Source organism: Adiantum capillus-veneris, chromosome 11 (genome assembly GCF_014529385.1).
Source record: "Adiantum capillus-veneris isolate H3 chromosome 11, ASM1452938v2, whole genome shotgun sequence".
NCBI lineage: Eukaryota > Viridiplantae > Streptophyta > Polypodiopsida > Polypodiales > Pteridaceae > Adiantum > Adiantum capillus-veneris.
This window is the reverse complement of record NC_140941.1, coordinates 75670561-75682773: the sequence shown is the minus strand read 5'-3', so window position 1 is coordinate 75682773 and position 12213 is coordinate 75670561. Positions and strand designations below refer to the sequence as shown.

The 12213-nt window shown below is 43.1% G+C and overlaps 1 protein-coding gene across 9 annotated transcripts in view; it reads left to right on the top strand.

Moving 5' to 3' along the window:
- LOC147447465 (RNA polymerase II C-terminal domain phosphatase-like 2) overlaps positions 1-12213 on the top strand; it is a 92296-nt gene that overhangs the window by 22117 nt on the left and 57966 nt on the right. For 7 of the 9 annotated variants that reach the window (XM_086523258.1, XM_086523259.1, XM_086523256.1 and 4 more), the window contains exons 6-15: positions 7710-7815; positions 7910-8002; positions 9317-9901; positions 10009-10069; positions 10162-10286; positions 10420-10473; positions 10579-10675; positions 10755-11002; positions 11078-11155; positions 11247-11312. In XM_086523258.1, the coding sequence (XP_086379384.1) occupies positions 7710-7815; positions 7910-8002; positions 9317-9901; positions 10009-10069; positions 10162-10286; positions 10420-10473; positions 10579-10675; positions 10755-11002; positions 11078-11155; positions 11247-11312 (1513 nt within the window). The remainder of the gene's footprint in view (positions 1-7709; positions 7816-7909; positions 8003-9316; positions 9902-10008; positions 10070-10161; positions 10287-10419; positions 10474-10578; positions 10676-10754; positions 11003-11077; positions 11156-11246; positions 11313-12213) is intronic. The other 2 variants (XM_086523254.1, XM_086523255.1) reach the window with 1 other exon arrangement.

Below are 12213 nucleotides of genomic sequence, written 5' to 3'. Positions count from 1 at the left end.
CGACCTTAGCAATGGAAAGATATTTCTTTTGGCCTAGCCTTAAAGCCAACATTGATAAGTAAGTCAGGGAATGCTTGGTTTGCCAAAAAGTGAAGTATGATCGGCATAAGACGCCTGGGTTGCTACAACCTTTGCCTGTGCCTAATGAACCTTGGGAAAGTATTGCCATGGACTTCATCATGGACCTCCCTAGAACTCAGACTAACTCAGACTGGAAATGACGCGATCTGGACCATTGTGGACAGGTTTAGCAAGCAAGCACACTTTATACCAGTCAAGAAAACGATCAAAGCAGATCATATGGCTAGGGTTTTTCTAGCACAGATCTTTAAGCATCATGGAATGCCTAAGTCTATTGTGAGCGATCGAGATCCTCGCTTGATAGTAAATTTTTGGCGTGCTTTGATGGATAATCTTGGTACAAAGCTGAATTTTTCATCTGCCTACCATCCTCAAACGGACGGGCAAAGTGAGATAGCCAATTCCACAGTATTGGATATGTTAAAGACTTATGTGTCAGACCGGCAATCTGATTGGGAGAAATATTTGCCTCTTGTCGAGTATGCGTATAACAATACCATACACTCATCGACGGGGAAAGCACCTTTTGAGATTCTCTATGGTAAGCCTTTGCTTCCACCCATCCTTTTAACTAAGGATAAGATCTTTGCAATAGATGAATTTGTCCGGGACTTGGACACAGCCTACGGGCAAGTTAGGAGAGCTATCCTACACTCTCAGGAAAAGCATAAGAAAGCTGCAGACAAGCACAGAAGGAATCTAGACTTAATAGTCGGACAATTAGTCTTACTCAAGTTTGAGAAGGCAAGACTTAAGAAACAAGCGTCTCATAAAGGGAAAGTGGTAAAACTTTCTACCCGTTATTATGGGCCGTTTAAGATCACTGAGCGAGTGAACGATGTCACTTTCCGATTAGAGCTACCGCCTAATTGGAAGATCCATAATGCTTTCCATGTCAGTTTACTCCGGCCATATGTGGGACCGCCTCCGAGCCAGCCTAGTGCTGAGGAACCTCTTGAGGTTGAGGAAACAGAGGAAATACTCCAACCGGAGCAGATAGTAAGTCATCAGGAGTTGTCTTTGAAATCCGGAAAGATAACACGGAAGTATTTGGTTAAGTTTAAGAACTATTCGAATCTAGATGCTCAGTGGATGACGCAGGAGGAATTAGCAGCTTATCGCGAGATACTGGAGGTATATGTCCAAGCACTACAGTCGAGGTCAACTGTTTAGAAGCCAGAGGGATGTTGCTAATTGGACTATTTTCTTATTTTTAATGATTAAATCTCTTTTTTATGATATTTTATTATGTGCACTAAGAACTGTTAAAAGATTGTAGCTACAGGAACTGCCATCAGGAACGGACAACTCTGATGTGTCATTTGATGGGTGACGGTAAACATCGCGTAGGAGTTTCCGTAAGTTCGGTGGAAAGGGCCGGGTTACGAGTGCCCCTGATGCGTCACATGATGGGTGACGAGTGCATCAGTAAGGGGGCATCCCGTAGGCTAAGGAGGAAATTCGAACTGAGTAAGAAAGTACGCGTAAGAACGCAAGCACAAGAATAAAGATGGGTTCAATGAAGCTTTTTACGAAAAGCAGGAACAGTTGCGGGAGGACAGATGTTTTCCTGCGAGGAGTCTGTGTCTGCATTGCATCTGTGTCGTGTCCTGCACTCGGGGACGCCTGGAATGTGTCCGTGTAGCATTGTTTTCACTAACTGAGTGAGTTTTTAAAGTTTGAACAAGTTCACACTTTATTTTATAAAGTGACCGGTCACTTTTAAGTGACCGGCCCCTTTATTAATAAAATAAAGCAAGCAAGGCTCTTATAAAAAAAGCCAGTGCTAATAGCTTTGCAGGGGGCTGAATTGCGATCTCTCTCTCTCTCTCTCTCTCTCTCTCTCTCTCTCCTCTCTCTAGAAAACGCGATTTTCTCTCTCCTCTCTCTAGGAGCGCCAAGCTTTGCTTTTGGACCTCTATTCTTGGCAGGTGTTAGACCCTATAGAAGGGTAGCCCGCGTTTCAGTTTGAGAGAGCCGGAAGCAGCAGAAAAGCACCAGCGCTAGGGTTTTGGAGCAGAGTCTGGCGACGGAATTTGCAAGTGTTCGCGTGACGAGTGAGTACGGAGGTCGATCCTCCGAGCAAGGAGCGACAGGTATAAGGTGTTGATACGCATTGAGAATTGTTGCTCTGTGTGGTTTGTTTTGCAGGAATCTCCCGTCTCACGGGAAGGCCCTTCATGGGCAGTACGGCTTTACGCCTAAGTCCCTTACGGGAAAGTACGGCTTCGCGCCTAAGTCCCTTACGGGAAGGAACGGCCTTGTGCCCAAGCCCTTTACGGGAAAGCACGACCTTCGGGTCTAAGATTACAGAACGGAGGGGTTTCCTCGGGTTCTCGTGCTTGTATAAGAATTCTCCTTGAATAAAAGAATACTCTTAACGGGGGGGGGGGGGACCAGCCCATCTTCTGGTCCCCAATACTGTGTCGATCTTCTCTCTTCTCTCATGTTTTCAAAGAATTATAATTTTCAGATTTTCTAAGTGCTCGTGTACGCTCCCGTTTTGTGACAATGCTGTTCACAGTTGATATTGACTACTCTTTGGGAATGCATGCTAGATTGACATATGCTACTACCTCTTCGCACCTTGTCTACCCCGGCGCTCGATGGGAGGCCATACGAGTAGTTGGCTCCCGCGGGAAGCGTCGTTGTGTTGACCCCCGTTTCGCTTCCGCTGATGCTGCACTTTGGAGGCTTTGGGTGTGGGAGGGTCGTGCCCTATCTCAGCTTTATTGGGACCCAGGTGAGTGGCATTGGCCTCACTCTAACCCCACCGATGCACATGTATCATTCGTTAAGTACACAGTCAGAATTGGAAGATTCGCATTGATGAGACAGCACCCAGAGCAGCCCACTCGTATGCGTTTCTGGTTACATTCAGGTCTCTCCCATGCCTATCTACAACAGTTTTGGTCAGCCATCTGGGATTTACATGTGGCTCGTCGTATTTCTTCTTTCCTGTGGATGATTGCACATGCAGGACTTCCAGTTGGGACTTGGTTAGCTTCTATGGGTCATGATCCGTTATGTACTCGCTGTTCTTTGCGCCTACCTGAGTCACCTGCGCATTGTCTTTGGTCATGCTCGTCTTCTCATGTAGTGTGGCTAGCAGTTTGCTTTTTACTTAGCAGAGCTGGTGTTCAGCATGGATTTCTCACTTGGGGATCTGTCTCCTGGTTGATGCCGATGCCCGGACCGCATAATTTCTACGAGGGCTCAAACACAGATCCAGCTCTTATGCTTACCTCGACTGGTTACCGGCGAGGGACTTTGGCTATGTTACCACAGATTGCTTGGCAGGGGGATCCTCAGACACGTGATGAAATCTTCTCAGTCATCACTAGCATTGCACTCTGGAATGTTTGGGGAGCTCGTTGTCTTCACGTTCTGAGTGCGGCTCCACAGCTCCTTCCAGATACCCTCACTACCATTTGGCTGGACATCATTCACACCCTCATTTGGCAGTGGGATTCTTCCTCAGGTACATCTAGAGCAGCCGAGGCTCGTCGATTTGACTTTCTTCGGCGTTGGGCCCGATCTCCACTCTTCTTCACACTTACAAGTGGACAGATTACATGGCATTATGCACCACCTCAGTGGTTTCTCCTCCACTCATCATACAGACCACCATGAGATTGTTCTAGTCGAGTTGTCACTATAGTGGCTCTCAACCTTACATTCCGCTTGTACACCCCACGTGATAGGCTATTTTGGCATCCGCTGGGGATTATATTGTACTCAGTAATATACAGCCCTGATTTTTCCAAAAAAAAACGAGAGAGAGAGAGAGAGAGAGAGAGAGAGAGAGAGAGAGAGAGAGAGAGAGAGAGAGAGAGAAGAATACGACACCAGATGGTTCTCAAACCCTCCTCCAAGGGCCCCCCCTCTCTATTGCAAGAGAGGTCTATGCTATTGATTGCACAAATATGGTACAATGGTCTAGATGCAATGAACTTGCCGCGACGATGTCGACGACAATGATGACGAGGACGAGGACGGGCTGAAATCTGAAAATGCTAGGGCTGAAATCTGCAAATCTGCTAATTGCTGAATTCTGACACTGTGTCCGTGAGGACGGCGACGGCCACGTCACGACGATGATGCGTTGAAAATGCAGATGCTGAAATCTGCGGACAGCGGGCTGAAACTGAAAATGCTGGTTGATTTGACGGCACGGCGAGGATCTGCTGCGGGTAGGTGAGATCTGCGAGGCTAGGGGCTGATTCTGCGAGGCTAAGTGCTGAAAACTGAAAATGCTGATAAACTGGGGCTGATTTGTCACCAGAAAACTGCAAAACGCTAGAGGTATGTGCAAGATGCAAAAACGCTAGGCCTAATCTGCAATCTGTTGGCACTGGAATATGGTTCTGTTGTTGAAAATGCTAAGCTGGTTCCGTTATTGAAAACGCTATGCTGATCTGTAGCCAAAACGCTAACTACTCTGCTGCTGGCCGGAAACGCTAGGGCTCCTGCCGGTCTTGCTGAGAAGGTGCACTGTAAGTTGGTGGAACTTTTATTGCCTCTTCTGCCAGAAAGTGCTAGCGCTAGGTTTACTTAGCAAATTTGCCCTACCCAGTTTTTCAACAAAAGTCACTTATTAAATAATAAGTGAAAAATGGATAAATTGGTCCTGTGCACTATAAAATGCTCATATGGGTACTGGTTGTCATGCTAATGATCATGCTGTGTGCAACCAGAGGATATGAAACTACTCTAAGTGCCTAGATATGCATGGCCTGCGCACAGGCTCACAAAGGTGCCGGAACACTTCCTAAGGTGACCTGAATCCTAGACCTGAAGTAGCTTGTCCACATGCACATAGGGTTAGATGTGCACGTGACATCCCCTTTTTTTCAAAGTGAGGTATTGGTACCGACATGCATGGCTTCCTTGTAGTCTGCCAACAACTCTGGGAATCCTGCGAAGAACTCTTCGCCGGCCCACTCTGATGCGTGGGTCGTGTGAAACTTCATGAAGGTCTACAATGCTTGCTTCTTTGGGGCCGCTCTGAAAGCGACACAAAGTGATCTGTGGCTGCTTCAATGCTCCAACTTCGGCTATGGATGTAGGTCCACCTTCTTCAAGAATCTCCGAGGAGAATTCCTGAAACCACTTCCAACACAAAATCATGAACATACCAATTCCATGTAGAGTGACTGGAAAAATACTATGCTTCCTAACTGACTGTGCATGTAATTGAAAGAACCAAGTGACGGAGTGTCAAACTGTTCACCAAACACACGCAAAAAGTGAGATCGAATCTTGTCTTGTCGACCTAAACCTATCAATTGTGGCAAATCACAACGGAAATGCCGATGCTTGATGGACAATCTTTCTCGTGCTCTGTCTAAGACCTTGTCATGCCAAGGAAGATAATGTAAAAGCGATTGTCAAAACGGACAATCTGTAAACAATGTGAATTCCTTGAATGCAAACTTTTTTTTCTTTTCGAGAGTGAACCGCATACACCCGTGTTCATCGATGAGTGAATCATGTGCATCGTACAATACGGCATGCCTATGAAAAGGGAACACGTAGAGACGGTGACAAAAATACAAGAAACCGTCACGAATGAAACACTCGAACAATGCGTGCTTACTAATCATGCGAACACAAATACTTTCTGAGTGGGTTTTGTGGACCTCGGCTTGAGAGCCAAGATCGGTTCTTTGTGACTGATAGGATCTGCAATGAGGTTAGCTTCACTAGCAAAATCATCATGCAAACCATCATCACATCTTTATCATGAAAAAAATGTGTGTCGTGCTTCGGAAAAGGAACGATTGACAGAGTTTCCTTTTCTTGTTCTTTTTTGTGTTCCGGTTCATGTGTCTTTTCTCGTTCTTTGTCATGCAACAAATTATGCTTCTCTAGAATGAGACTATGTGTTTTATCCTCGTCCAAACATGAGAGTGAGAGATTAGTGACATAGATGGAATCTTAGTGTCACATGAAGAACCACAAGAGGTGCTCCTTCAACTAGGAGATTGAGAGTGTTTTCTTTCCAACAAACTTGTGGATTATGACCTTTAAACCACTTAATGCCAAAAATCACATCGGATCCTGAGAGAGGAGAAATCACATCAGATCCTGAGAGAGGAGAAATCACAAACTTTCAAAGAAAACGGATATTTTGAATGCACACTGTCACATCAAGACATTCATGCGTAAACGAAGAGTGCATGCCAGGAGCAAACCCAGAGGCCATAATGGGATCAATGGGTCGAGCTTCTAGACGTGCGCTCTTCACCAGAGAGTCGCTAATCACATCATGCATACCACCAGAATCAAAGAAGACCACAATGCGTTGACCATTCACATAACCATAACAATGCATGAGAGCATTCTTAGGACAATCTCGTCTTATGTGACCCTTAGTGTGACATTGATAATACCTACCTTCCTTAGAATAAATGACTTGTTCTTCTGCCGTTATGTATCCTCCTGAAATTCCTTGTGTTTTCTGAGCCGTTTGTAAATGGCTAGATCTCCGTCTTCTTGCTCCAATCTGTTGGTTACGGTGGTCCAGTGTCACTTGATCATTTTGTGACACTTCAAACCTTTCTTCAAATGATAAGTAATATGCTTGTAGCCTCAAAGCTAAATCTATGCAATAACGTATCAATATAGGGGTGTATATGCGTCTCTTGGGTTTCTGCGTTGTGCAAATGTTTTAGCCTTCTTTTAGTTTATAAGTTACGATCTTTTTGTCGTTTTGGAGGCATATACTTTCTTTCAAAGAAATCGCCTCGTTTTGTGCCTTTCTTTTTAAGATGAGGCTGAATGCACGCAATAATTTTTCAATATAGACTTTTGAGGTGTACGTGCGTCTCTTAACTTAGTGTTGTGCACAAATGTTTCAGCCTTCCTTATAGTTCCTGATATTAACCCTATGAAGGCACATATTTGGTTTTAAAAATGGTCATATCTCGTGCCCCTTGTTTTTTAAACATAAATAATGTTAAAGATGCTTCTTATGTCAAGTGATTGTAACTTACAGAGCTGTTTCTTGAGGAAATTCAGTCCTTATGAACTTGCCATGTAATCCATTTGTCACATATTGAGCTTGACCCATCGTACTTCTTTAGATGATTGACCTACTTTAATTCATGGTTTTTTTTGTTATCAAAATCATTTATACTTTATGTATAAATTATGATAGACCTGTTCTAATTATTTGCATGTTCTTTCAATTCAACGTATTCATGAAGTTTCGGTGCAGTTAGGTTTTGTGTGTTTCCCTGGGTTTCCTTATGCATCCCGTTTTTCGATAGGAAACGTTTCACGTAGTCTAGATTCGCAAGTTCAGAGATTTTTTTTACCTTATGAAGGTTTATGCTTTTGTCGAAGGAAGGGTCACCAGTTAAGCAGTTTTTTGGAGATTTCAGAGAACTTATGTCCAAATTGTGTTGTTAGGGAACATGGAAGAAATGTTTAACATGCTAAAATCTAGTAGTGATGATTATGAAGAGGTGCATAGTCCGTCACATAAGAAAAATAAACTTAAAGAACACCTCTTTCAGGAAGAAATTTAGAGTTCTAATTTACATCTTTTCATCCATGGACAAAGCATATTTTATTTTGAGCTTGTGGTTGATTCTTATGTTCATTTACACAATAATGTGCAGAGATCTGGATGAAAGCCTTGCCAGAAAATTGGCTGAAGCTGACTATGATGCAGAGGTTTCTACCTTGCCACAGCCACCAGTTGTCAGTAACTATATGATCGTGGAGGTAGAAACACACGAAACCGTTAGCTTTTTTCAGACTTCATGAGCTCATGACTATTCTTTTCGGCTGTGGGCAATTTTAAGCGCGATTTTTGCAGGAAGAGACCGGGATGACTGTAGAGGTTGCCAATGGCAACAAGGAATTTCCAGATGGTATGGCAAATTCTGAAACTGAGAAAAGGCTAGCAGAGGTATGTAGCATGACTACATATTTTTTTCAGCATTAATCTGTGTAATTGTTACATGAGGTATGCACTGAAGGGGGTCAAGTAGAGAAAAAGTTCTTTCAGTGGCCAGTGTAATAGGATAAATCGATAGTAAACAAAGCATAGTTTTTCCCATACGTTTCCATACAGCAAACCCATATGGGCATGGAAGTATGATTGGAGTATGTTTCAACCCTTGAACTTGAAACATACGTGACCTTAACTTTATTTGGAAAAACACTAACATTTTTACTTGGTAACCACTCATAGCACTATAGAAGTGTGGAACTTTTCACATCTTACTTTAGCCTTGTAACAACTATGAATTTCAATCATCATTAATGCCCACATCAACCTCATTAGCTTGAAGTTTTCTTACCAATTTTGGCCAATTATGTATCGTTTTTCATATGGGTATGGTTAAGCTCAGGATGATGGTTAACCATACTCGTATGAATTTTTTTTTTCATACGAGTATGGTTAAGCTCAGGATGATGGTCCCAACAATGGTAAATATCATGCCTACTTGTGTTTGCTTGTGTAAATCAATTGAGAAAGTTCCTATTTGTTGAGTCTTTGTCTGTACATGCTACATGAAGTATACTCTCAAGGGCTAGATTAAGGCAGGTTGACCTGAATCCTTCGAGTCTTAGTCTGTTTCTCTAAGTTGGAAGCTTGTGTCATTAAGTAGAGAAAATTTTCTTTCAATGACCGGTTTTATAGGGTAAGTTGATAGTTTCTACGGCTACTTGTGTCTGTTTCAACTATACTCTATAAAAGTTTATGTAATCTTGTCTAACCATCTTCCATACACTTTGAATGTATGATTGCTCATTGCTACCTTTTTTGAACTTTCTACTTGAGTTTTGTGACATAAAAGGTTCCTTGTGAAGCTTTTGTCCTGGCCCAAGATTAGGGTTGTTTTGACGTCTGTCGGGCCATGATAAGGATGACGATCCTTCCAGACCAACAACTGCATGGTGGTAGGGTTTTATGGCTGTTTTCATGGAAGACTGAAACTCTTTTGTTGGTGTGACTCCTGGTTTATATAGAGTTTGTACAACACTTGATTTGTGTAGAGTGTTGCTGCTCTTGTTGACTTTTATCTCTTTATATATTTTGTTTGGTATGTTGAAGGTTTATCTTTTAGTTATTAGGCAAGTCCGGGCTTTTCAAGTTCTGTGTAAGCATATGAAGGTAGGTTTTGAACTGTAAGATTCGAGTGTACAGCATGATTTCTAGGTCTAGCAGTGTAGACTGTATTGTATCTCTGAAATTGGTATTATATCCATTATACAGGGAATGGGAAGTGGTTCAGCCTCCTTGCCAAGCACTTCTTTAGAAAATGAAGTACGGCAGCCTACTCAGGCGGTGCAGCCAGTTTCCTATCCTTCTGTGCTTCTAAGACAACCATCACCTCATGTTGAGCCTCAATTACATGAGAAACAAGAACCTTCTCGTGCTGAAAACGAGCCATCAGCAATGAAGCCCCTTGCAACTCCAGCACTAAATCTCTTTGAGCCTTCTCTTCAAGGCTCACCTATACGAGAAGAAGGGGAGGTACCAGAGTCTGAACTTGATCCAGATACACGCAGGCGGCTTCTCATCTTGCAGCATGGACAAGACACACAACATATGCGCAGTCCTCAAGAGAACTCTATAGAGTCAATGTTTCCTTTGCAATCATCCTTACATGTAACTATCCCTCCTCCTGCTACTGTCGGTGGCTGGCTAGGGGCAGAAGAAGAAATGAGCCCACTTTTAATGGCAAGGACCTCCTCAGGACTCATCTTAGAGCCCGAGTCTCCTTCTTTTGGCAAGCCACGATCACACAGTCCATCTTTCTATGGCTCTGAGCTTACAAGTTTCGATATTAACTCCAAAGTGAGTTTGTTTTTTTTTGCCGAGGGAGGTTTTTACATTTCATGTTGATGTCAAATGATTTACACAGTTTTAAATATCTTAATTGTGGTTCGTGGCATCTGGCTTAGGTTTATACTGGAGATGATAAACGGAGACCTGATCCCATGTTTATGGGCCATGCATTTCCAGGTTATAGTCACTCTTTATATTGACAGTGATTGCTCCCATGTGTTCTGCGAAACCTTTTTTACACTGAAGGTCTTGTTGACTGTGTAATATAGAATCTGATGGCTCATTACTTTCAATTCTTAACCCAATAGAGATGCAACCAAGGTCGAATCCTGGATCGAATGCAACGAATTCTGTTCTTGTTCTGCGTGACATTGCTCAGAAGTGTAATACAAAGGTAAGTGCAAGCTTTGATTTCAACAACTTGATATATTTGTTGGACTGTGTACAAATAATTAGTTCAGACTCAATTTTCAGCATGACAACCTTTTGCCTGTCTGTTTAGTTTCATTTGTATTTCTGTCATGCAGTTGGAGTTCAGATCATTAGTAAATACATCAAAAGAGCTTCTGTTTTCTGTGGAGGTAGGTTTGCCTGCAATCTACTTGATTGAATATTGTTGAGATTTCAGTAGCATATCCGTCTATCCCATGCAGCAAACTTCTTAGGATAAGAGTGCAACCCTCCAGGTCATTTTTGATGGGGAAAGAGTAGGTGAAGGCATCGGAAGAACGAACAAGGAGGCACAACAGAAGGCTGCTGAAAGCTCTTTGAGATATATGGCAAGTAAGTGCTTTGTTTTTTAATGCCAAAGCTTCATCCAGAGCTCCATAACAAAAGAAAAGGTTGATTTCATCCTTCACAGGCCAATTTATGTCCCATCCCACACATGCCATAAGCGCACTAGGACATGGAAGGCTTTTGAACTCACTTGATGAAACGGCTCCACGGTGGAACTCCAGGGATCCACGTTTCTCTGCTGGACTTGGGCCTACTACAATGGATGAAAATTCATCTGCTGCCAGTGTTGGTGGCCAGCCTAGATACTTGGATTTTCCACACCTCCAAGAGCCAAATCGAGCAATTAGCCCAGTCATAGCTTTGAAAGATTTGGTAAGCTTCTCTGTCACAAATTTTCTTTTTGCATTATTGTTTTTTTCACCTTCTGAGAATAAGTGAACTTGTCAGTGTACTACTGAGGGCATCAACGTTGTCTTCAAGGACGCGTCATCTTCAGAGGCTCAGCCACATGGTTCAATTTGTCAGGTAGTAGTAGGATATTTGCTAACTGGATTTCTGGTCTCCTAGTTCTCCCTTTAGGAAGGGCTTTGATGGAGGTGGACCTATTGGATGACAGGTCGAAGTTGGGGGCCGTGTCATGGGGAAGGGCACTGGGCGGTCGTGGGAGGAAGCCAAACAACAGGTTTTTTCCCTTCCTCTAAATTTGTAAAAGTGCTTCTGAAGCATGTGCTATTGGAAGCGCAAACCGTATTGCCTTATCTTTGACCCATCATGTCAAACACCAAGAAGTTCAACATCCCTATGGAAAAGGATAACCCTATATGCAGCTACTTTGTGGCTTTTTAGTTGAGTTTTCCGCTAATGGAATTTGGTGATTAAATCATTTGGTCGTTCAAGAAAGGCATAACTCAAAATATGATTAATTAGATAGGAACCGTCAAGCCAGCTTACTGTACTGTAGTGTTTTTAAATGTTTTTTGCGCAAGGCTCCTTGGGCCTATCATTCAAATTGGAGACAGAAGCAAAGGAGGAGTGAAAGAGAAGGAAGCACGAAGCTTCAGCTGCATTGGCTGAGGTGCAAAGAGGCCAGCAAAGCTCTACCCAGTCCTGGTCCGGTGTATTATGTAGACATGTGGAACAGGGTGGGAATGTTTGTGAGGGCTCAGGAACAGGTGTCCTTTCATCAGTAGGCCCAGCTTCCTTTCTGCAAGCTGTGGATAAAATCTCGTTAGGACTTAGTAAATTATTTCTTGTCTTGGTAGCCTCAATTGCTGGAGCGAATGGTCCTCCTTTGAGGGGGGGGTCATTTAAGGAATTGTGATCATATTATAAGCTGAAAACAATGCTTACACAATCACAACCCAGGCGTCCTTCGATGCAGACTCATGCACAGATGCAATGCTAACATAGACCTCTTTACGGAAAAGCATTTGCTTTCCCGAAAAGCAATCCGCTTTGTCGATCATACCCAATTCTTGGTAGGAAATTCTTGTAAGCAACGGTCCCCCATTCATGTAGGTCTTGTTTTTGGCACTATTCTTCAGGCTCGTTTCTACCATATTTTCCAAGATATATGTGCCAAG